Source organism: Mytilus edulis, chromosome 13 (assembly GCF_963676685.1).
Source record: "Mytilus edulis chromosome 13, xbMytEdul2.2, whole genome shotgun sequence".
In the NCBI taxonomy this organism is placed as follows: Eukaryota; Metazoa; Mollusca; class Bivalvia; order Mytilida; family Mytilidae; genus Mytilus; species Mytilus edulis.
The window spans coordinates 28,642,288-28,665,425 of record NC_092356.1 but is presented as its reverse complement, the minus strand read 5'-3'; the positions used below and the strand labels follow the sequence as shown (position 1 = coordinate 28,665,425).

At 31.7% G+C, this 23,138-nt stretch overlaps 1 protein-coding gene across 1 annotated transcript; it reads right to left on the bottom strand.

Moving 5' to 3' along the window:
• Positions 1 to 4,428: 4,428 nt before the first annotated feature.
• Positions 4,429 to 22,818, bottom strand: LOC139502204 (uncharacterized). The gene is made up of 11 exons (XM_071291631.1): positions 22,704 to 22,818; positions 18,872 to 18,956; positions 17,663 to 17,792; positions 15,644 to 15,796; positions 14,525 to 14,650; positions 13,338 to 13,410; positions 12,146 to 12,327; positions 8,794 to 8,860; positions 7,802 to 7,881; positions 6,795 to 6,935; positions 4,429 to 5,247 (listed from the first exon to the last, which is right to left on the bottom strand). The coding sequence occupies exons 2-11, from the start codon at positions 18,914 to 18,916 to the stop codon at positions 5,195 to 5,197; spliced, it is 1,050 nt and encodes a 349-aa protein (XP_071147732.1). The 5' UTR covers positions 18,917 to 18,956; positions 22,704 to 22,818; the 3' UTR covers positions 4,429 to 5,194.
• Positions 22,819 to 23,138: the final 320 nt, after the last annotated feature.

Sequence of the window (23,138 nt, the reverse complement as noted above, 5' to 3'; positions counted from 1 at the left end):
GGGACTCCCCAAATAGTTCATTAGATTTGTTTTATTGTCCCATACAAGAATATATATGGTTTAGGGGTGGGGATCTCGACCGTTTACAAGTTTGCAAACAGAAGCGGGTGGGGGTGACCCCCAAGGACTCCCCAACTAGTTAATTATATATGTTTTATTGACCCATACAAAAATATATATGGTTTAGGGGTGGGGATCTCGACTGTTTACTAGTTTGCAAACAGAAGGGGGTGGGGGTGACCCCAAGGGACTCCCCAAATAGTTCATTAGATTTGTTTTATTGTCCCATACAGGAATATATATGGTTAAGGGGTGGGAATCTTGACTGTTTACAAGTTTGCAAACAGAAGGGGGTGGGACTGACCACCATGGACTCCCCAAATAGTTCATTAGATATGTTTTATTGTCCCATAAAGAATATATATGGTTTAGGGGTGGGGATCCTGACTGTTTCTAGCTTGCAAACAGAAGGGGGTGGGGGTGACCCCAATGAACTCCCCAAATAGTTCATTAGATTTGTTTTATTGTCCCATACAAGAATATATATGGTTTAGGGGTGGAAATATCAACCATTTACGAGTTTGCATAAAAAAGGGGGTGGGACTGACCACCATGGACTCCCCAAATAGTTCATTAGATTTGTTTTATTGTCCCATACAAGGATATATATGGTTTAGGGGTGGGGATCTCGGCAGATTACAAGTTTGCAAACAGAATGGGGTGGGGGTGACCCCCAGGGACTTCCCAAATAGTTCATTAGATTTGTTTTATTGTCCCATACGAGAATATACATGGTTTAGGGGTGGGGATCTCCACTGTATACAAGTTTGCAAACAGAAGGGGCTTCCCTTTAATTTCAATAGATTTGTTTTATTGTCCCATTCAAGAATATATATGGTTTAGGGGTGGGGATCTGGACCATTTACAAGATAATAGCCCCCTCCCCCCCCCCCCCCCACCGGACTTTCATGTCATTTGTTTTATTGTCCTTTGATCATTTCTGAAGACTGCATGTGTCTATCACTTACAGTTTTCAAGTTATATTCATTTGAAAATTTTAGAAAATAAAATCCCATAGGGTTCTATAGGAAACACCTCCTGTCTTCCTTCCCCCCAAAATACCCCTTAATAGACCCCAATGCACAAACGAAAGATTGATGGCTCACCTAGACATATTAGTAACATTCTATGAAACCCTAAGTTAATCTGACCAGCGGTTTTGGAGAAACGCTGCAGACAAGTTCATTTTTAAAGTGGCAGAAGAAAAAGAAAAGAAAAAGAAAAAGAAAAAAAAAAGAATAATAAAAATAATAAGAACTGAGCAAAAACAATAAGTCCCTAAACTTTGTTTGGGAGACTTAATAAAAAACCATGACCCACATTTAGTAATTAAACTTCCCTTCCTTCCCTCCCACAAACATTCAAATGGATTAGCCCTATAGGAATTTGATCTAAAAATGAATACAATATCCAATGTTAATATACAAGTTTGATGACCAAAACATTTAGAACTACATAACTGTGTGTCAACATCCTTCTACCAAGCGAAGGCTGCAACTTAAAATTAAATAACTGAATAGTGAATACACACTATTATATAATCTTTGACATAATGAATGAAATAACAACTAACTAAATATAAAGCTGACGTAAGCAATACATTTTTTACAAGATCATCACTGAAATTTGGCTTACTCTAAATTAAATACTGTGGACTCATTTATTTTTGTGTGTTCCAATTTTTCATGAATTAAGGAATTCTTGCATTTTCTTGAATATTTGATTGAAAGAATTTTGCCAAAGCCTGCATTAATCCAATAGAAAATTAGCGATTCATTGAGCATTAAAATTTGTGTTCAACTGTTTGCATAAAATCCACGAAATTTGTTATCTCAAGAATAATAATAAATCCACAGTAATATACTTTCTTATCATTAAAGCATTGTGACACTTATAAACAAATAACAGAGCACATATAACAACGATTGAAAACTATCTTGAACCACAGAAATGAGGCAGTGGTGTGGGACTTATACGTTGGACATTGTCATCAGCAAATGTAATTATAAAGATTGAAGAGAGGAGGGTTTTTATAAACAAACCAGATGCTCCGCAGGGCGTAGCTTTATACGACCGCAGAGGTTGAACCCTGAACGGTTAGGGCAAGTATGGACACAACATTCAAGCTGGATTCAGCTCTAAATTTGGATTGTGATTAAATAGTTGACACAGCATAGGTTTCTGACACAGAATGAATGTGTTCTAATGAACTTAAAATTTTTGTTTCTCTTAGAGCAATTCACTATGCTGTTGAATATTAATCCTCTCAAAAAAATGTTTGAAGAAATTTTCTTTTTTATTTATGAAATTTCAAATGAGAAAAATTGAACCCAATTTTTTTAATCACATCCCCCTTTCCCTTATTCCAAAACTAATCTCAATTAAAATTTCTAATGGAGTTTGCAACAATAACTACTCATTTAAATACATCATAAAATATTAAGATGTAAAAAAACTGCTTGTTATCACTGAATGGTAAAGATTATTTTAATTTATAAGTTGGTAGTAAAAAGTGAATATACATTGTATATTGTATATAACAAAGATTTAAGTTGATTCTGGACAAAGAAAGATAATTCCAATTAAAAAAAAATCTTGCTATTGCACAATATTTTGCAATTAGATATTTCTTGCTTACTATTCTGGACAAAGAAAGATAACTCTAATTAAAAAAAAATTTGATATTTCACAATATTGTGCAATTAGATATTTCTTGCCATTGCGCAATACTGTGCAATTGAAAAGACTTGCTATTGCACAATACTTAATATAATAATTTTAGATCCTGATTTGGACCAACTTGAAAACTGGGCCCATAATAAAAAATCTAAGTACATTTTTGGATTCAGCATATCAAAGAACTTCAAGATTTCAATTTTTGTTAAAATCAGACTAAGTTTAATTTTGGACCCTTTGGACTTTAGTGTAGACCAATTTGAAAACAGGACCAAAAATGAAGAATCTACATACACAGTTAGATTTGGTATATCAAAGAACCCCATTTATTCAATTTTTGATGAAATCAAACAAAGTTTAATTTTGGACCCCGATTTGGACCAACTTGAAAACTGGGCCAATAATCAAGAATCTAAGTACATTTTTAGATTCAGCATATCAAAGAACCTAACTGATTCATTTTTTGTCAAAATCAAACTAAGTTTAATTTTGGACCCTTTGGACCTTAATGTAGACCAATTTGAAAACGGGACCAAAAGTTAAGAATCTACATACACAGTCATGACAGTTAGATTCAGCATATCAAAGAACCCCAATTATTCAATTTTGATGAAATCAAACAAAAGTTTAATTTTGGACCCTTTGGGCCCCTTATTATGTTGGGACCAAAACTCCCAAAATCAAACCCAACCTTTCTTTTATGGTCATAAACCTTGTGTTTAAATTTCATAGATTTCTATTTACTTATACTAACGTTATGGTGCGAAAACCAAGAAAAATGCTTATTTGGGTCCCTTTTTGGCCCCTAATTCCTAAAATGTTGGGACCTAAACTCCCAAAATCAATACCAACCTTCCTTTTGTAGTCATTAACATTGTGTTTAAATTTCATTGATTTCTATTTACTTAAACTAATGTTATTGTGCGAAAACCAAGAATAATGCTTATTTGGGCCCCTTTTTGGCCCCTAATTCCTAAACTGTTGAGACCAAAACTCCCAAAATCAATCCCAACCGTTCTTTTGTGGTCATAAACCTTGTGTCAAAATTTCATAGATTTCTATTAACTTAAACTAAAGTTATAGTGCGAAAACCAAGAAAATGCTTATTTGGGCCCTTTTTGGCCCCTAATTCCTAAAATGTTGGGACCAAAACTCCCAAAATCAATACCAACCTTCCTTTTGTGGTCATAAACCTTGTGTTAAAATTTCATAGATTTCCATTCACTTTTACTAAAGTTAGAGTGCGAAAACTAAAAGTATTCGGACGCCGGACGACGACGACGACGACGACGACGCCGACGCCAACGTGATAGCAATATACGACGAAAATTTTTTCAAAATTTGCGGTCGTATAATAAATCTAATATTGATCATACACTTAAATGGCACAATGAATACAGCTCTAGTATTTTATGTTGATATATTTTTGTAAAATTAGCTGCCGTTCATGACATTTTCCATCACTTTGAAGAAAAAAAAATGAATAATTTATATCATAAGTGTTTGATAACAAAACTTAATGAATGACTTGTGGTGTCAAGCAGGATTATTTTGGTTCATGCAATTTCAGCATTTTTTGAGAAACTATTGAGATTATCAATTAAGCTATTTCTGTTGGCTATTATGCATACATGCTACAATGAAGTTGTCACATTTCAGAACTTGTTATATAAATATAAAGCAAAATATATATAAAATTCTTTCATTGTTTTATTTCCAAGTGTGTGATTATTATGCATAAATTTCATTTTTCACCACACACAAAACTCAACTCATTCTATTCATGTACATACAAATTGTGATTCAGCACAAATGATAATACATCAAAAAGTAATGGTATAATATTGTGTATATATAAAACTTATAAAATATAATAAAATTGTGAACTTGCACCTTGATGTTGACTACAAATCAAGTATAAACACATATTTTTTAAATTTTGGAAAATAATAAAGATTTAAGTAATCTTAATCAAAATAAACAAAACAAAAAATATGTAACAAAGTAACACAAAAAGGAACATAGACAAAGCATACTAGCAAAATGAAAAGATAAGTATACAAAATTTTACAATAACACAATAATGGGATGTATAAGCACATGAGAGCCATGTCGTATGTAACGAATTATTGTTGTTTATAACTTAATCTTATGATTACAGGATATATATTGTATGCATAACTTACTTTTTTAATACATGTATTCTTAATAGTCAATTTCCATTTTTTTTTCAAACATATATTCATACAGGATGCATATTATGGGAAGGTTCAGTATACTGTAAACCAAATTAATTTCACGAGTAGAAATAATATGTGAAAATGTTTAAACTTCGATCTTTCCTTACAAGAAAGTCACAAAATTAAATAACTGTGAAGTGGACTTAAGATAGGGTAAAGGCAAAATAATGAAACCATAAAAATAAGTTGATTTACAGTATTCTTAAAAATATTTAAATTCAGTCAAGCACCACTTCCTTCATAGGTGTATCTTCACCAGGATTAGAATCTTCTGGAAAAAACATCATCAAACAATTAATATTAAATTTTAAAAAAATAGGCCTCATGTTTAGTAGTTGTCGTTTGATAATGGTTTCATAAGTGTTTCTCGTTTTTTTATATAAATTAGACTATTCCTGCTTGAATGGTTTCACATTACTCATTTTTGCGGCCCTTTATAGCTTGCTGTTCGTTGTGAGCCAATGCTCCGTGTTGAAGGCCATACTTTGACCCATAATTGTTTACTTTTACAATTTGTTACTTAAAAGGAGAGTTGTCTAATTGGCTCTCATACCACATCTTATGACATCTTTCAGCATTAATATTTATAATGCATTTAATACTCCCGAATTGTATCTTTAATATATAAGAGCATAAATACTTCAAACATGCTTACAAGCACATGTATTGTTTAAAACCATATTAGATCAATTTATTGACCTACATATGAGTTTGTATGTGTGTTGTTATTTCATGTGTTTATACTAAGATACTATTTCAATAAACAAGTTGCATTTTTCCCAAGCCGGGGACAAAAGATAATAACTTTGAACTTACACAAACGATTCAGTATAAAAGAAATAAAGGATGCTTGATATGACATTACTCCAACAAACTTACATTACTATGTCTATGAATATGATAAATGTATAAAGTATATGTAATTGGAGAGAGGGATTGAATTTTACACAACATTGTAATTGTTTCTTTTTGTAACATTTACAAAGATTGAATGTTTTTTTTAAATTATTAAATAAAATCCAAGTTGTGAGTTTAAACCCAAATTTGTTTGGGGTGAAAATAAAAAGACATAATTTCTTTTTTTTCCTGTTGTTGCTCATCATGTTATTCACAACCAATAGACAACTTTCAAGTTCGATGCATTTCCGTCAAAAACTCTGGTTTTAGTGAACGTCATTTGTGTGTTTAGGGGCGTCGTCACTTCCATTTCAATGTTGAGCGAGTGGTTGGAAAACTATAATTCTATATTGTACGAATTATTCGTCTAATTGAATTCTCAAAATTGATAATCAGCACTGCTGTCATTAGGGAATTGTCATTAAGTACCAACAGAACAACAATTATTTCTGGTTTATCCTGCACAATGACGATCACTAAGACCCTTAATGAACGTTAATGGTGCAGGGATACAGGCAACCCCCTCTATCTGGTAAATGACGTCATAAAGGCGTGTATAATTGTTGAGTTTTTTCCAGTGACGGATGAACTCGAAAGTGGTCTACTGAAGGGAAAGTTATGTACAATGACAATTTTCTATCCTTACTGAGAAACTTTAACTGCATGAACAACTGGAAGACATAAACAACTTGAAAATAAATTTCATTCTTTTTTTAATCTTAAAGATTTAACACTATCAAAACAATAAATGGGGAATGTGTCCATGGAACACAGATGATGCCCTGCTTGCATATACAGGGACATAACTGAAGAACTGTAAAAGTGACACTACCCAAATGTGTACTTGATCCGAGTTTTGTGGTAATTATCATTGTTTATAAGGTTCATATGAACCCAAACAGAAATTTGATTACAACTTACCGTCTGCTACTATTTTCCCATAATCTCCAACCACAACATGGTTGGCATTATTAACATTGATATCTTTTTTATTATAAACATGATTAACTGAATTCTGGGGACAGCAACTTAGATTACACGACAAATCATTCCACTGTTGACCTGTAAAAATATTATTTATTATTAAATGTAGTTCATATAAAGTTTCAAAATCAAACTTTTATACTGATATATCATTTTTATCATATTTTATCAAACATTTTCTGAGACTCTTCCTTATGTCTAGCTTTTGTGAGTAATGATCTGAGACACAAGTATAAAACAAATTACAGCAAACCCAATATGATTTTTCTTTTGTATAAGAAAAGACTATTTTCATAATACAAACTTTTAACTCAGGAATTTATAATTTTCGACAGGTTACATAATCTGTGGTAAGAAATATCATTGTACTTGATCAAGAAAGAGCAACGTTAAGAAGTAAAATCAAGCTTTAACTTGGGGTACAATTTTGGGGAAAATTAACTGTTTTATTTTTTCTATACAAAACAAAATCTTCAGAAGACAGCAAACTTTGTGATCAAATTGCACTGATTATATATTTGATTTTACTTCTTTTGATTGCTTTTTTTTTTACTAAGCACCAGGATGTCAAATGGCAGGGTAGATAATCTATCATTTTAATATATAACTATTCGGTTTATCATGTTTATAAAATTCAGTGTTTCTCATTAAAAAGATATATAAATTTAACAAAGTTAAGCATGGGCATAATGTATTGATATTAGTATAATAGTCCCTGAGTAATGCAACTTTAATAAATAAATTGAAACAATGTATATACATGGAAATATATACATTGATCAAGTAGATGTAACCATTTGTGCGTCCCTAGTGAAATATGGAAGGTTGTAGTACAACAACCCATCTCAATACCTTTGCAGTGTACTGAAAAATGTCTTCCCATTTCTGAGCAGTAATATGATTAAAACAAATTCTTGTAAGTCTTAGTCCTTTACTACTCTTACCTTTTTTAATGAAGCAGTAGATAATGACAGATACTATAATTCCAATAAGAAGAGAGAGAAGGATTACCATTGCCACAAATCTGCAATTAAATATTATATATATATATATGACTAATTCATACAACTGTGGATTCATTAACTTTCTTGGGTACCAATTTTCGTGGATTACGGAAAACTTGCATGCTCGTGGATATTCAATTTCGTGGTTTTCCAGAAGTCTGCATATGAGCCTATAGAAAATTTATTATTCGTTGAACATTAAATTTCATGGTTCACCTGTACCGACGAAAGCCACGAAAATTGGTATCCAACGTATTATAATGAATCCACAGTTTATGGACTAACAAAATGAGTACATTTTACAATAATGTAATTTTGGATGTAACGCGTCTTCTGATTGGCTGACGTTATTTTGTTATCAGCCCATAGACATAATTTAGTCATATGACCGTGACGTCAACGTTTTTTCATGGTTTTCTACGGTTTAAATTGGAATTTAGAATTAAATTATAAGAAATGACTGTAATATTTTTTCTGTCTATTCTAAATAACATAAAAAATTCAAAAATTATTGGGTGCATTTATTATGGCGATTTTTCATTTTAGACTAAAATGCGATTTTGATTTTTGCAATATTTAGAATATAAAAATTTCAATATGAGAGTTTAAATTGAGATTTTAACCCTGTCACATTTTTTGCAATAATAAAAACATTGAAATAATTTCTGAATTAACAGTAGTCATAAAAATTCAAAATTTCCATATTTTCAGCATTAAAAAAAATTGAAATTCCTGAAAATCAACTTTTTGACCCAAAATCTTAATTTTCTACCCGAAAACAGCAAAATTTTGAAAATTTTAACAAGGTTGTACAAATTCCTTACACTGAATTATGTCCTTTCCAAGTGTTTTGTACACAAATAGGCATTTTCATACCTTCTCTTTGGGTTACAAGTTTGAAATATTTAATTATAAAAATGTCATATACATACAAAGTTGAATGTCCAGGGCTGCTATGTTTAGAGATCTCTTTTGTTGGCCTCTCCAAATCTGGAACAACTACAACATACATTTTAATTTTCAACATATGCAATTCACTTCAACTATTGGGGGATATTCTTTATAATATTAATATCTTGCATTTATAATGCATGTACTATTTTCAATTGCATCGGATGAAGTAAAGTCTTTATGTTTAAGTTAGAATATTATATATTTTTTAAAATTTGCTTCAGTGTCTAGAACAACATCATATAACTGCTGATATTCATAATTTCTTTTTTAAATATCATACTTATGAAATCCATGATATTTAAAATAGTTATGTTGTGTACCTTTTAAGGAAGTGATTATTTTTTTTATTGGGTTCTACACAGTTGTAGGCCAGCAAATAGATTCTACCACTGCATCAAGTGTTATACCATAGTTTTTCTCTCAAGACAATTACATTTTCGTATCTAAAACATGAATCGTGCAAAGATTGTTTAATATAATTTATTGTCGAGTTTCAGAGGTTCAATCTGTTTCTCATAAAAAAAAAATCAAGAATTTGCATACATGTGATTTTTCTGGCGGGAGTCAAAATATCCCGCTTTTCAGACCCTCTTCCATCCCTCCTGTTAAAATTTGAAATCTTCCACTTTTTTAAAATGCTAACCTTGTAAAATTTTCAGTACACATTTTTGTTTACAAAATCAATGGGGACAGAGAAAAAGTCAGAGAAACTTGAAATTGATATGGGAAAGTCCAAGAAAACGGAGGTTTCCTATTGTGTCAAAAAGGTCAAATGAGGACGTAAAATAGGTCAAATCAGCCTGAGGTGTTTTAGGAATTAACTGTACATTGTATATACAACAATAAATTAAAGATAATAGGCAATTACCTTGTGATTAACTAGCTAGTTTATGACACAAGCCTGGTTGATTAAAAGTGAAATACTGACAAAGGATTAAATTGACTATAAACAATGATTTATTTGAAGCTGTTGAAAACATGGAACATTTACTGAACCTCAAAGACAAATGAAATCAACTCAAATATGGCTTGTTTTCTATCCAAGCCAATGGAATACCTATATAAGTATAGTTGTCTTGGACTATTCTGAAGTTTTAGAATTTGACAAAATGCAAACCGTTTTTTTCGGTACGTCTAAACACTGCTTAGGACTCCTTAGTGCACTAAGGACTTTACAATGCCACTAAGGACTAGAAGGACTACTGTTATACGTGTAATTTTGACATGTTATGTTAGAGATTGATATTTAATGCATAAATTTCAAATTTTATAGAAAAATAATCATAAATAAAAAAGATATTCAACATTTTCTAGACACGTGCCCATTTTTCTTTGATATACCGAAAATCAATGAACCGATTGACACGTGCCAAATAATATAACAACTGATGAAACAATCATATTCTTTAATTTAAGTAATTAACAATTGTATCGAAAAGATTAATACTTGATTATCATAATAAAATGTGTTGTTCTTATTTAAAATGATTAAAAGGACAAATAATTTTGCTTTTGTTCTATTTATTTCCCGACAAAGTTATTTGCCATAGGTTTTATCTTTGATGTGCGCCAACTAATAAGTAAGAGTGTGGTCAGCTTGGTAAAATGTTTATGTAAGAGACATGAAGACAAAATGAATAAATATATTTATAACTTTTTTGTTTTTATTTTAATTCCGTCAAAGATGCGTGTATATACAAATGGCTTCACTAAAACATGAGTAAATTCCAAAAAAAACTATCAATCATGATTTTTATTTTTCCACTGTCTATTACTGCTAGTAAAAATAACGATTGAATTGAAAAAAAAATCATTTATGGACAAATAACAATTGTGAATCAATAAATCATGTGTTCAAAACGGCGATAAACTGGAAACCAAAAGGCATATCAGAACTTGTGAAAATTCTCCACGAACTAGTCAAGCTGAAGTTAGCCGACTTAAGACGAGCACTGTACAGCCAAGGCAATCACCTGCTGTTTGGATACTATAAGCGCCACCAATTATTGTATCAATGCTGGCTTACAAAATCAGCTGATCAAAAAGATCGTCTTTTTCATAAACTTATGAAAGACAGTGACAAGTCAAGATTGACTACAGAAAAAGAAAAAACTGTGGCAAGTACTCTGTATGACTTTACCATGCCATTACCCCAAAGACTTGCCAAGAAACTGTGCCAGACAAAAATACCTAGGGTTGCCCGAACACAGCCGCGATTTTGAACATTTAAATGTCTTATATTCAGTGCTATGAAAATATCTGTATAATATATGTATGTATATATATATAAATGTGAATTAAAATATTTAAAAGAAATATATATATTCTGTCATTTATTAATATGAACATCTAATTGAAAAACCTTCAATAGATATAATATATTGTTCTGGAGACAAATTTATTATTTACAAGAAATAATTACAAAATACTTCTTCATTCTGTTAAAAACCACATTAATAGCATTTCAACAATTCATTTATTAGTATCCAACTTTACCAATCTTGTCCATTAAACACAACAAATACCATGATTTCCGTGTAATCAGTTATGTAATTTGACACGTGTCAAACGGTTCATTGATTTTTGGCACATCAAAGAAATACGGGCACGTGTGTAAATAATGTTGAATATCTTATTTATCTATGATTATTTTTCTACAAAAATTGAAATTTATGCATTAAATATCATTCTCTACCATAATATGAAAAGAAATCACATGTAACAGCACCCCATCTAGTCCTTAGTGGCATGTTATAAGTCCTTAGTGCACTAAGGACTCCTTAGCAGTGTTTAGACGCACCCCAGTTTTTTATCACCAAATACCCAAGCAGCAAATAAAAGAAGACAAGTATCTGGCCAAATTCAACTCTGTCTGGAGATTTGAATTTAAATTGTGCAGATCCAGTACCAAGGGTCAAGACCATGCTTACTACACTTCATGGAAAGCTGGCCCTAATGACTTGACCAAACTTTTGGAAACAGCTACCAACCAGCAAGCCTACAACTCTAGGCTCAATTTAACACCTTCTGTTACAAGCATGTTCAGTAGTGGTAGCAAAGTTGACAATGTAGCTTAATCAGAGATGCTTTTTGCCAACTATGTAAGATGGCTGATCACTTTTATCTTGAATTATACATAATGAATAAATATTTGAAAACCCCTTATCTTCTTTTTTTACGTCGATAAAGAGGTCGATAAAATATCTCCAGTTGTGGCTTGACAACTCTGTCACATGTCTGAATTTGAGAAATAGCTATTATCCATCTCTTTTCTTGAGAATCCCAGCATTATTCAATTTATTCATAAAGATTATTAAATGGTTTTCTTACCAAGAGTTGTATTTTTTTCTACCATGCTTTTACTTCTATCCCCTTTATCAAACTTTGTTTTGTTGGTTTCTTTGATGGTAGGTTTTACTGTGGCTGGAATTTCTGGTTTTTGTATTCTCATTCGGCATGTTCTGTCTGCGGTGTGAGAGCCTTTGAAGTCAACTTCTTGACCATGTGTACACCTGGAAATGGTGTAGGTAGATGTATAAGTTTGTTACTATGGCAACAGAAATCATTTGAGACAGATGTACAGATTACATCATGTATATAATGTTATAAAGGGACATAACTCAAGAACTGTAAAAGTGATGTGTAAATGTGTACTTGATCTGAGTTTTGTGGTAATAAGCATGTGTAAATGTTTTCATAACATTTAGTTGAGGCAAACTTAAGTTAGAGAAAGTAAACCAAAAATTCATAAATGTTTTCATTTGTTAAAGGGCATAATTCTGGAACAGTAAAAGAGACAACACCAAAATTCAACCTTGATCTATGTTTTGTGGTAATGTGCATTGTGTATATGTTTCCAAACATTTGGTTGAGGCAAAATAAAGTAAGAGAACAGAAACAAAAAAATCTGCAGATTTTCTATTTATAAAGGAACATAACTCTAGAACGGTAAAAGTGACACCATCATAATTCAAACTTGATCTGTGATTTGTGGTAATAAACATTGTGTAAAAGTTTCTTAATATTTGGTTGAGGCAAACTAAAGTTAGGGAACAGAAACCAATTTTTAGAAGTACGGACTTACAAACGGACAAGGGAACTCTGCTACCGTGGGGGCATAAAAATTAAAAATTTAGTAAACAGAAAGTTAATGAGTGATCAACAGATGTAAATGGCCCTCACATGGTGAAGAAAGTTGGCATGAAGTCAAATTACTTAATTTCAGGAATTTTTAGAATCTTAAAAATGACACTAAATTTCATGACAATAGCTAGTTTTCAACCAATGAAAAAAGGTCTTTTTTTATGTTATATTTGTTATTCTCGTGGGATTTTGTCTGTTGCTTGGTCCGTTTCTGTGTGTGTTACATTGTAGTGTTGTGTCGTTGTTCTCCTCTTATATTTAATGCGTTTCCCTCAGTTTTAGTTTGTTACCCCGATTTTGTTTTTTGTCCATGGATTTATGAGTTTGAACATCGGTATACTACTGTTGCCTTTATTTTCTCATAAATTAATTTACAAACCTAGTCTTGTTTATACATAAACTGTAGTCATCTTTAATTTTGAATTGTTCCTCACCACACTTAAAACACTTTCCTGTTAGTATATAATGATACATAAATTTATGCTAAGAAAATCAGAACATTTTTAATGTGCTGTGAATTTTTTATGTAAGCATGTAAATATATTTCATCAAGTCAAATTATACATTAATTCACCAAGATAATATATACTCAAGAGACAGGGAGGAAAATCAAGAACAAAGTTTAAACAAACTGTGAAAGTTTAATATCAGGAAATGCCTGTACCAATTCAAGAATATGACAGTTGTTCTCCATTTGTTTAATGTATTTGAGCTTATGATTTTGCCTTTTGATAAGGAACTTTCTAATTAGAATTTTCCTTGGAGTTCAGCATTTTTTTTATTTTAATAACTTTCAAAACAAATTTACTTGGTTGAAGAAAGAACAGTGAGCTATAAATGCTTACATCTATTAGGTCTATGGTGAATAGTGTCACATTTAGACCCCGTCTCTTATTTTATAGGGAATTAGTTTTCATCAATGTGAGTACATAAATTGTGGGAAAGTAAACTGCATGATAATGGAGTACTCACCATAGAAGAAAGTAAAGGAATAAAAAATTAGTTTGAAGAAATAAGTTTAAGAAAAAGACGGCACAAGCATTTTTAAGCAGCCTGTAATTCAGTGGTTGGCATTGGTTGATGTCTGTCATAAATGTTTTTCGTTTATTTTTTTTGCATTAATCAGGCTGTAAGTGTAAATAAATGGTTTCTTGAATGAATAGTTTCAAATTTATTATGTCAGGTTCAGTTATTGCTGATTAAAAAGTATGGTTAATTGCATTGTTGACTATTGTTGCTTATGCATATATATTCAGATTTCTGGAGGTTGCAATATTTGTTTTCTTACTTTTTCATTCAACCTTCAGGATTCATTTTTTATTTCATTATTTGGCTCCTTATACCATCACATTTAGAAATTTGTGCAACTCTGCAATTTTATTTTTGGAAACAAAATGTCTTAAAATATTTAAGATTGAAAAAAGTAATTATGAACATAGTTTTTTTTTTTCAATCAAGCAATTCCTCTTTTATCAGTATTTTCTTTCTCTCATCAAATGTTCAACATTAACATATTTTTTTGGAAGAATTTTTGTGTGAAGAAAGTGTGAGACTAATAATATGTACCATCTTGATCCATTTCAAATCCTGCTTTCTTGCAATTAAGGTCAGCAGCACAATTATGTCTGTCTCTTCCATAATAACCTCTTGTTCTGTCACAAACACACTCTTCATTTTCTTTTATTAAATCAGCTTAAACAGAAAACAAATCATGATTTGCAGTAATCAATAGACACTGAAGCTGTAAGTATGGCAATAGCAATATTTGTACTAATATACTAAATATGGAAAGTCATCATTCTAAACCCCAATCAGACATGCCTATGATTATTTGGTCAACGGAAAGGCGGGAAAGGGGGATTCAAAAGGAGATCTGCATCTCTTTTATTCAACTGTAGATTAACTGTATTCTCCAGTGGCAGATCCAGAAATTTCTATAATTGAGAACAACTGACTGCCTGTGAGGGGCCCACTCCAGTCATGCTTCAGTAATGCTATATATAATCAAATAAATTTCCCCCACAAATGAAGTGGCACACTGTTTAATTTAATTTAATGTTTTTTGCATTATTTAGACTGTTTAAACAAATACCAAATACTTGTTATTGTTTGAATCAATTTTCTTTTAACTTAATTAGCCATATAAGGAGAGGTAGCTTTTATAGAAAAGTTTGATAAATAGTAATAATTACCTAATTTCTCATATTTTGTTTAAAACTCTATCCCATAGATTTCTTTTTATTTACAAAAAAGTATTTTTTTTATGAAAAATGTATGCAAAAGTGGGCAATTTTTTACAACTTGTAACTGGAAAAATAGCACTTTACTTTTCATTTGTATAATAATACATAGTAAAATCTACATTTTGGCAATGTTCCAATGTAAGAAAATTATATTTGAAGAAATAAATTATGGTGATGATAGACCTTCAACTTAAATTTACTACATTATTGTGTGTATTTCTTTATATTGCAACTTAGTCACTTTAGACTAAAATGCGATTTAAAAAAAAAAAAAAATTTTGTTGTTGCTATATTGAGACAAATGTTTAGTTCATGTAAAAAATTTCAAAATGTGAGTTAAAATTATTGCGATTATAACCTTGTCGCATTTTTCACAATAACAAAAACATCACAATAATTTCTGAATTTACTATACATATTTCTTAAAACCATAAAAACTTACAATAATCAGAACAATCCTCTACAGGTACACATGGATCTATTTTAGAATAACGCCATGTTGCAGTATCAATAAAATCCTTATGGCTGAACCCATCAGGACAGTTCTGACAAGTGTCATGTCCGTTATTTGTTCTACAGAAGTCAAACTTTTGACCTGAAAAAGAGGTTTAAATAGAGAATTAAATCATTTTTGAAATTGATTTAATTGGGAATTTGACTTACCGTAATTTTTGTGATGGACATTTTCCATGTCTTATATAAATTAAATATATGGATCATATTGCGAAAGGGTAAAGGGCTGACAAACAATTTTTACCCAGCCTCATCTTTATGTACATGTCTCAGATCAGAAGCCTCACTCAGTAGTTCAGTGATTTTCACCGGTTGTTGACTGTCAAAAGTGCATTTGGTATACCAGGGTAATGTAATTTGCTTTAATCAGGTCATTAACTAGATTTCACTAAGAATTTTTTCAACTTTTTCAGTTATCATTGGGGCTTTTTCAGCTCAGTACTATACAGTTTGAATTTTGTGCAGTGTTGATAACCATAGAGTAACAAGTAAAACACATTTTAACCCCGCCACATTATTTATGTATGTGCCTGTCCCAAGTCAGGAGCCTGTAATTCAGTGGTTGTCGTTTGTTTATGTGTTACATATTTGTTTTTTGTTATTTTTTTAGACAAATAAGGCCGTTATTTTTCTCGTTTGAATTGTTTTACATTGTCATATCAAGGCCTTTTATAGCTGACGAGAATGCGGTATGGGTGCTCATTGTTGAAGGCCGTATGGTGACCTATAGTTGTTAATTATATATATAAATGTAAATTAAATGAAACAAAACCAAATATGGTTGGGTTAAAGAATAAAATAAAGAAATACCAATTTCTTGAAAATCATATTGCAAAGAAAAATGATAAAGTCCAAGTTTGTGAATAATGTTGGTCTCCTCTACATGTAATATTTAAGTAAGTGTTGTTTTCATATTATCTATGTTTAGTTAAGAGAAAAGAAATAATTTATAAACTATGAGCAAATTTATTTCTTTAAAGAATAGGGCGCAGCTTTATACGACCGCAGAGTTCGAAACCCTGAACATAATGGGGCAAGTATGGACACAACATTCAAGCTAGATACGGCTCTGAATTTGGATTGTGATTAAATAGTTGACACAACACAGGTTTCCTCTTAATACAAAAGGCTTATAATTATAAACTGTTATCACAGAGATATGTCTCGCCTTTTTGTAATTTTGATTATTCAAATGTAGAAATCCAAATAGCAATACTCTAACATCTTACACAAGTTATGCAAATATTCAAAGTCAATGAACCATGACTGAGTTATATGGCAAAACTGTTGTGAATCTCCATGTAAATGAAATGTGCCAATGCTAATACAACTGCATACCAAATACCATTAACTTATTTTAAGTCGTTCCCAAATCTTAATACAAACATTAACTTGTGTAAAAGTTTTAAAGTCAATGAACCACGAAGAGGGGGCTATATAATCTCCATGGAAACAATACTTGCAAATGCCAATAAATTAACATTGGCCTACCACTAATGGGCCCCTTGAACTGACATAATCACAAACTATTACATGATAACTTAGAAAAATTTTCAAAGTCAATAGACCATGACTAAGGGGGCGGAGTCAAATCATCTCCAAGGAAACGAGATATGCCAATGATTATACAACTGCATACCAAATATCATTGACCTACCACTTGTGGTTACCCATAAACTGACCTAATCACAAACTAATACATGTAAAATAAGCAAAAGTTTGGAAGTCAATAGACCATGACTGAGGGGGCAGGGCCAAATAATCTCATGTGCCAATGCTTATACAACTGCATACCAAATATGATTGACCTACCACTTGCCGTTCACAATAAATTACACCTAATTACAAACTACATTGTTGACGCCAACACCGGAAACAGCATACCTATGTCTCGCTTTTTGACTCCGTCAAGGCAAGACAAAAACTAAATTACTTTTAAATAACTGACCTGGATGACATTTAATAGGATAACAACAGAAATTTCTTCCTCTGTAAAATCTTTCCACTTGGTCTTTCTGACAACCTTGTTGTTGTTTAAGCGCTATGCTGATACATGAACATTGGTTAATAAAAATAAACTGAAAGAATAAACAATTTATTGTAAATACAGAGACATGTCTTACTGGTTCTGTAGCAAAATCACAAATTTGACTGGTTAAGCAATTTTATATCTGCACTCTGCAGCATGAATGATTGAATATCACTTGTTAGTTATAAGAAACTTGTAGAACACCATTAAGATGAGGAGGTACACAATGCCGTTTTAAAATAGTAAAAATTCTCTAAAAGCGACATTAATCAAAGTCAATAATTCAGGAAGAGGGACAGGCATATTAAAAAGAAGTAACAATTTCTATATGAAAACAATAGTTTGGATATACCTGTACATGAATCAGCTAAAAAACTTAACATACTTAATTCTCGTTCATTTTTTGTACATAAATTAGGTAGATAGTTTCTCGTTTGAATTGTTTTACATTTGTCATTTCAAGGCCTTTTATAGCTTGACTATTGGGTAAAGGTTTAGCTCATTGTTGTTGGCTGTACAGTGATCTATAGTTGTTAATTTCACTGTCATTTGGTCTCTTGTGGAGTGTTGTCTCATTGGCAATCATACCATATCTTCTTTTTTATATTAACATAAGACTTTTAATAATAAACAATTTAACTGTCTACGACCTCAAGCTTTGAGGTATTGGTTTCAAAATCAATAGGATCGATCTTTTGATTTAAGAATTAATATATAGTTATCATGACCAAAAAAAAGCAATTACAATTGGCCGTATGTGATTGAATAGCTTTCATTGGTATATAACTTAATGTGTAAAGAAAAATGTGCTCATAATATAAAGGCCACATGTATACAATGTCAGAAATATATCATTTGTAATCATTATAGTGGGTCTCATTGGGGTCTTAGCGTGACACGGGATTGCAGATTTTTTGTAAGCGTGACACATGAAAGTCAAATTATTGTGTTGTGAAATCGGGAAATGAGGTCTTGCGGGACCCGGGAAATGACAAAAAAATGAGAATTGCTTAGTTACATAGTGTACAAATGGTGTAAGCGGGATACAGGAATCTGACAAAACAGTAAGCGGGATCTGGGATCGGAACCCCCCCAATGAGACCCCCATTATATATTAAACAATCTTACCACACAAATACAAATACATGCAATATCCTTTATTCTTTCCCTCATTATTCTTCAATTTTGGTATCATTTTGTAAAAAAAGAATATCTACAATAAACAAAATATAATCAGTTAATTGCTGTCAATTCCATGGGTTTCAAGAGGGGAGATTGGAATTCAGGTTTATAAATATTGTATTGACATAAACATTTGAATATGTGTTATGCACATGTGTTATGTTTAGGACTGGATGCATGGTTCATGCTAAATGCCTGAAATATGTATAGTAAGATGTGATTATATAGATAAAGGCAGATGTGGTGTGAGTGCCAATGAGACAACTCTCCATCCAAATAACAATTTAAACCAGATGCTCCGCAGGGCGTAGCTTTATACGACCGCAGAGGTTGAACCCTGAACAGTTAGGGCAAGTATGGACACAACATTCAAGCTGGATTCAGCTCTAAATTTGGATTGTGATTAAATAGTTGACACAGCATAGGTTTCTGACACAGAATGAATGTGTTCTAATGAACTTAAAATTTTTGTTTCTCTTAGAGCAATTCACTATGCTGTTGAATATTAATCCTCTCAAAAAAATGTTTGAAGAAATTTTCTTTTTTATTTATGAAATTTCAAATGAGAAAAATTGAACCCAATTTTTTTAATCACATCCCCCTTTCCCTTATTCCAAAACTAATCTCAATTAAAATTTCTAATGGAGTTTGCAACAATAACTACTCATTTAAATACATCATAAAATATTAAGATGTAAAAAAACTGCTTGTTATCACTGAATGGTAAAGATTATTTTAATTTATCAGTTGGTAGTAAAAAGTGAATATACATTGTATATTGTATATAACAAAGATTTAAGTTGATTCTGGACAAAGAAAGATAACTCCAATTAAAAAAAAATCTTGCTATTGCACAATATTTTGCAATTAGATATTTCTTGCTTACTATTCTGGACAAAGAAAGATAACTCTAATTAAAAAAAATTTTGATATTTCACAATATTGTGCAATTAGATATTTCTTGCCATTGCGCAATACTGTGCAATTGAAAAGACTTGCTATTACACAATACTTAATATAATAATTTTAGATCCTGATTTGGACCAACTTGAAAACTGGGCCCATAATAAAAAATCTAAGTACATTTTTGGATTCAGCATATCAAAGAACTTCAAGATTTCAATTTTTGTTAAAATCAGACTAAGTTTAATTTTGGACCCTTTGGACTTTAGTGTAGACCAATTTGAAAACAGGACCAAAAATGAAGAATCTACATACACAGTTAGATTTGGAATATCAAAGAACCCCATTTATTCAATTTTTGATGAAATCAAACAAAGTTTAATTTTGGACCCCGATTTGGACCAACTTGAAAACTGGGCCAATAATCAAGAATCTAAGTACATTTTTAGATTCAGCATATCAAAGAACCTAACTGATTCATTTTTTGTCAAAATCAAACTAAGTTTAATTTTGGACCCTTTGGACCTTAATGTAGACCAATTTGAAAACGGGACCAAAAGTTAAGAATCTACATACACAGTCATGACAGTTAGATTCAGCATATCAAAGAACCCCAATTATTCAATTTTGATGAAATCAAACAAAAGTTTAATTTTGGACCCTTTGGGCCCCTTATTATGTTGGGACCAAAACTCCCAAAATCAAACCCAACCTTTCTTTTATGGTCATAAACCTTGTGTTTAAATTTCATAGATTTCTATTTACTTATACTAACGTTATGGTGCGAAAACCAAGAAAAATGCTTATTTGGGTCCCTTTTTGGCCCCTAATTCCTAAACTGTTGGGACCTAAACTCCCAAAATCAATACCAACCTTCCTTTTGTAGTCATTAACATTGTGTTTAAATTTCATTGATTTCTATTTACTTAAACTAATGTTATTGTGCGAAAACCAAGAATAATGCTTATTTGGGCCCTTTTTTGGCCCCTAATTCCTAAACTGTTGAGACCAAAACTCCCAAAATCAATCCCAACTGTTCTTTTGTGGTCATAAACCTTGTGTCAAAATTTCATAGATTTCTATTAACTTAAACTAAAGTTATAGTGCGAAAACCAAGAAAATGCTTATTTGGGCCCTTTTTGGCCCCTAATTCCTAAAATGTTGGGACCAAAACTCCCAAAATCAATACCAACCTTCCTTTTGTGGTCATAAACCTTGTGTTAAAATTTCATAGATTTCCATTCACTTTTACTAAAGTTAGAGTGCGAAAACTAAAAGTATTCGGACGCCGGACGACGACGACGACGACGACGACGACGCAGACGCCAACGTGATAGCAATATACGACGAAAATTTTTTCAAAATTTGCGGTCGTATAAAAAGTAAACCATTATAGGTTAAAGTACGGCCTTCAACACGGAGCCTTGGCTCACACCGAACAACAAGCTATAAAGGGCCCCAAAATTACTAGTATAAAACCATTCAAACGGGAAAACCAACGGTCTAATCTATATAAACAAAACGAGAACTACTGTATGCATATCTATATATACTAGCTGTTCAAGAAATTATCATGTCAACTTTGACTGCAATCTGAAGAAATGTGTTTTACAACTAATAATGGCTACCAGTAAGTATCATTGTTTTTTTTTACCTGTGCTATTGTATGATAGTACATGTAGTATTTAGTAATATACTGATATAAAGAGATACATGCTTTGAAGCTAATTTTTATCCATGAAATGTTGAAATTACAACAGTGATTTAGGAATTTGCAGTACAGTTTAGCTTAACACTATAACTCTTTCTTTCCAAATATGAAATGTCCACAGATCAGAGAAAATTAATGACTTCTTCATTTCTCTTTGAAGAAAAGATATGTAGCCATATTCACATGAATAAAATAGACTGTCCCTGATTTCATATAAGAGGTCTCAATAGACCACTTTCGTGTTTGTACTTCACCGGAAAAAAATCGTCAATTATGCTCGTCATTTAATAGATAGATGTAACCATAGACATAAATATTATACTTCAATTTTTCACTAATGCTTTCATTGTTACATTTCAATTTTATTGTTACTAGCCAGTGCCAACAAGTTTTACTACCTGGCATTTGCTATGTCCAAAAATCTGAAGGAATAGACAACTTTCGAGTTTGATGCATTTCCGTCAAAAACTTGGATTCTAGGGAACATCATTTGTGCATTTAGGGGCACCGTAACTTCCGCTCCCATGTTGAGCGAGTGATTGGAAAACTATGATGCTATATTGCACGATTTATGCAGCAAATTGAATTATCAAAATTGACAATCAGCACTAGCTGCTGTCATTAGGGAATAGGGCTCTTCACGGTTAGTTCGGCCATATTGGATAGGGGCAGATTTTTTGGAAGGAGGTGGAAATGGTATGAAAGTGTGGGAAATCCTATGTGTGTTTCCAAGCAACAGCTCTGTTTTAATGATGTTTTCCCGTATTTTTCACACCATTTTTACCTCTATTATGAAAATCTGCCCCCTATCCAATATTGCCGAACTAACCGTGAAGAGCCCTATTGTGATTTAAGTACCTACGGAATGAACATTATTTCACTAAGACTTGATGAATGTTAATCAGTTAATAGTGTATTCATTTTTTCACCTTCTGCATCAAAATAATTTTCTTTTTTATCTTTCTGATACACAAAATGCATTTAACTTTTATATATCTAGTGGATGCCAGGTCTTAAAACTTTTCCAACTGCACAGGTTAGTCTGTACTCAGAGTAGTTTTTGAGATCTGAACACAGCCATAATTTTGTCCATTCATAAATTGTTATGTTATGATGAACCTTAAAAACCTTTTAAATATATATGTGTTGAATAGATCTACCAACCTTTGATGAGATCAAAAATGAAACGCCACTCTTGAAGAAGTGACATAGGAATGTCCAAAAGTCATGATTTTCAGTGGAATTAGATGAAAGGTTTACCCCTACCGGTTACCGAGACGGAAAAAGTAAAGATGACGAGCCTTCTATTTTAAGAAAAGGGGATTTTCGGTCTCACCAATTAGCAACAGGAAGCGACAAGAAGCGTCGATAAGCGACTAGAAGGATAAATTGTACAAGAAAACTTTAAAGGGGCACTAGCATATCAATAATGAAATGCAAATAGTGAAATAATAATTAGCTTTTAACAGCCAGTATGGTTCAATTTTGTCAAAATAAGCTAAAAAAAACCCATTGATTTTGAATTATTCACTTGCAAGTGAATAATTCGACCTCATTGAACCCGTATTCATGTGAACTTCAATTTAACCCCTTAGCTTG

Coding starts and splice junctions, on each gene's coding strand:
- LOC139502204 (XM_071291631.1), bottom strand. CDS start 18,916: ATGAGGGAAAGAATAAAGGATATTGCATGTATTTGTATTTGTGTG. Junction 17,793..18,871: donor CATGTATTTGTATTTGTGTG/GTAAGATTGTTT, acceptor TTATTCTTTCAG/TTTATTTTTATTAACCAATG. Junction 12,328..13,337: donor TTATGTATAAACAAGACTAG/GTTTGTAAATTA, acceptor CACCATTTCCAG/GTGTACACATGGTCAAGAAG.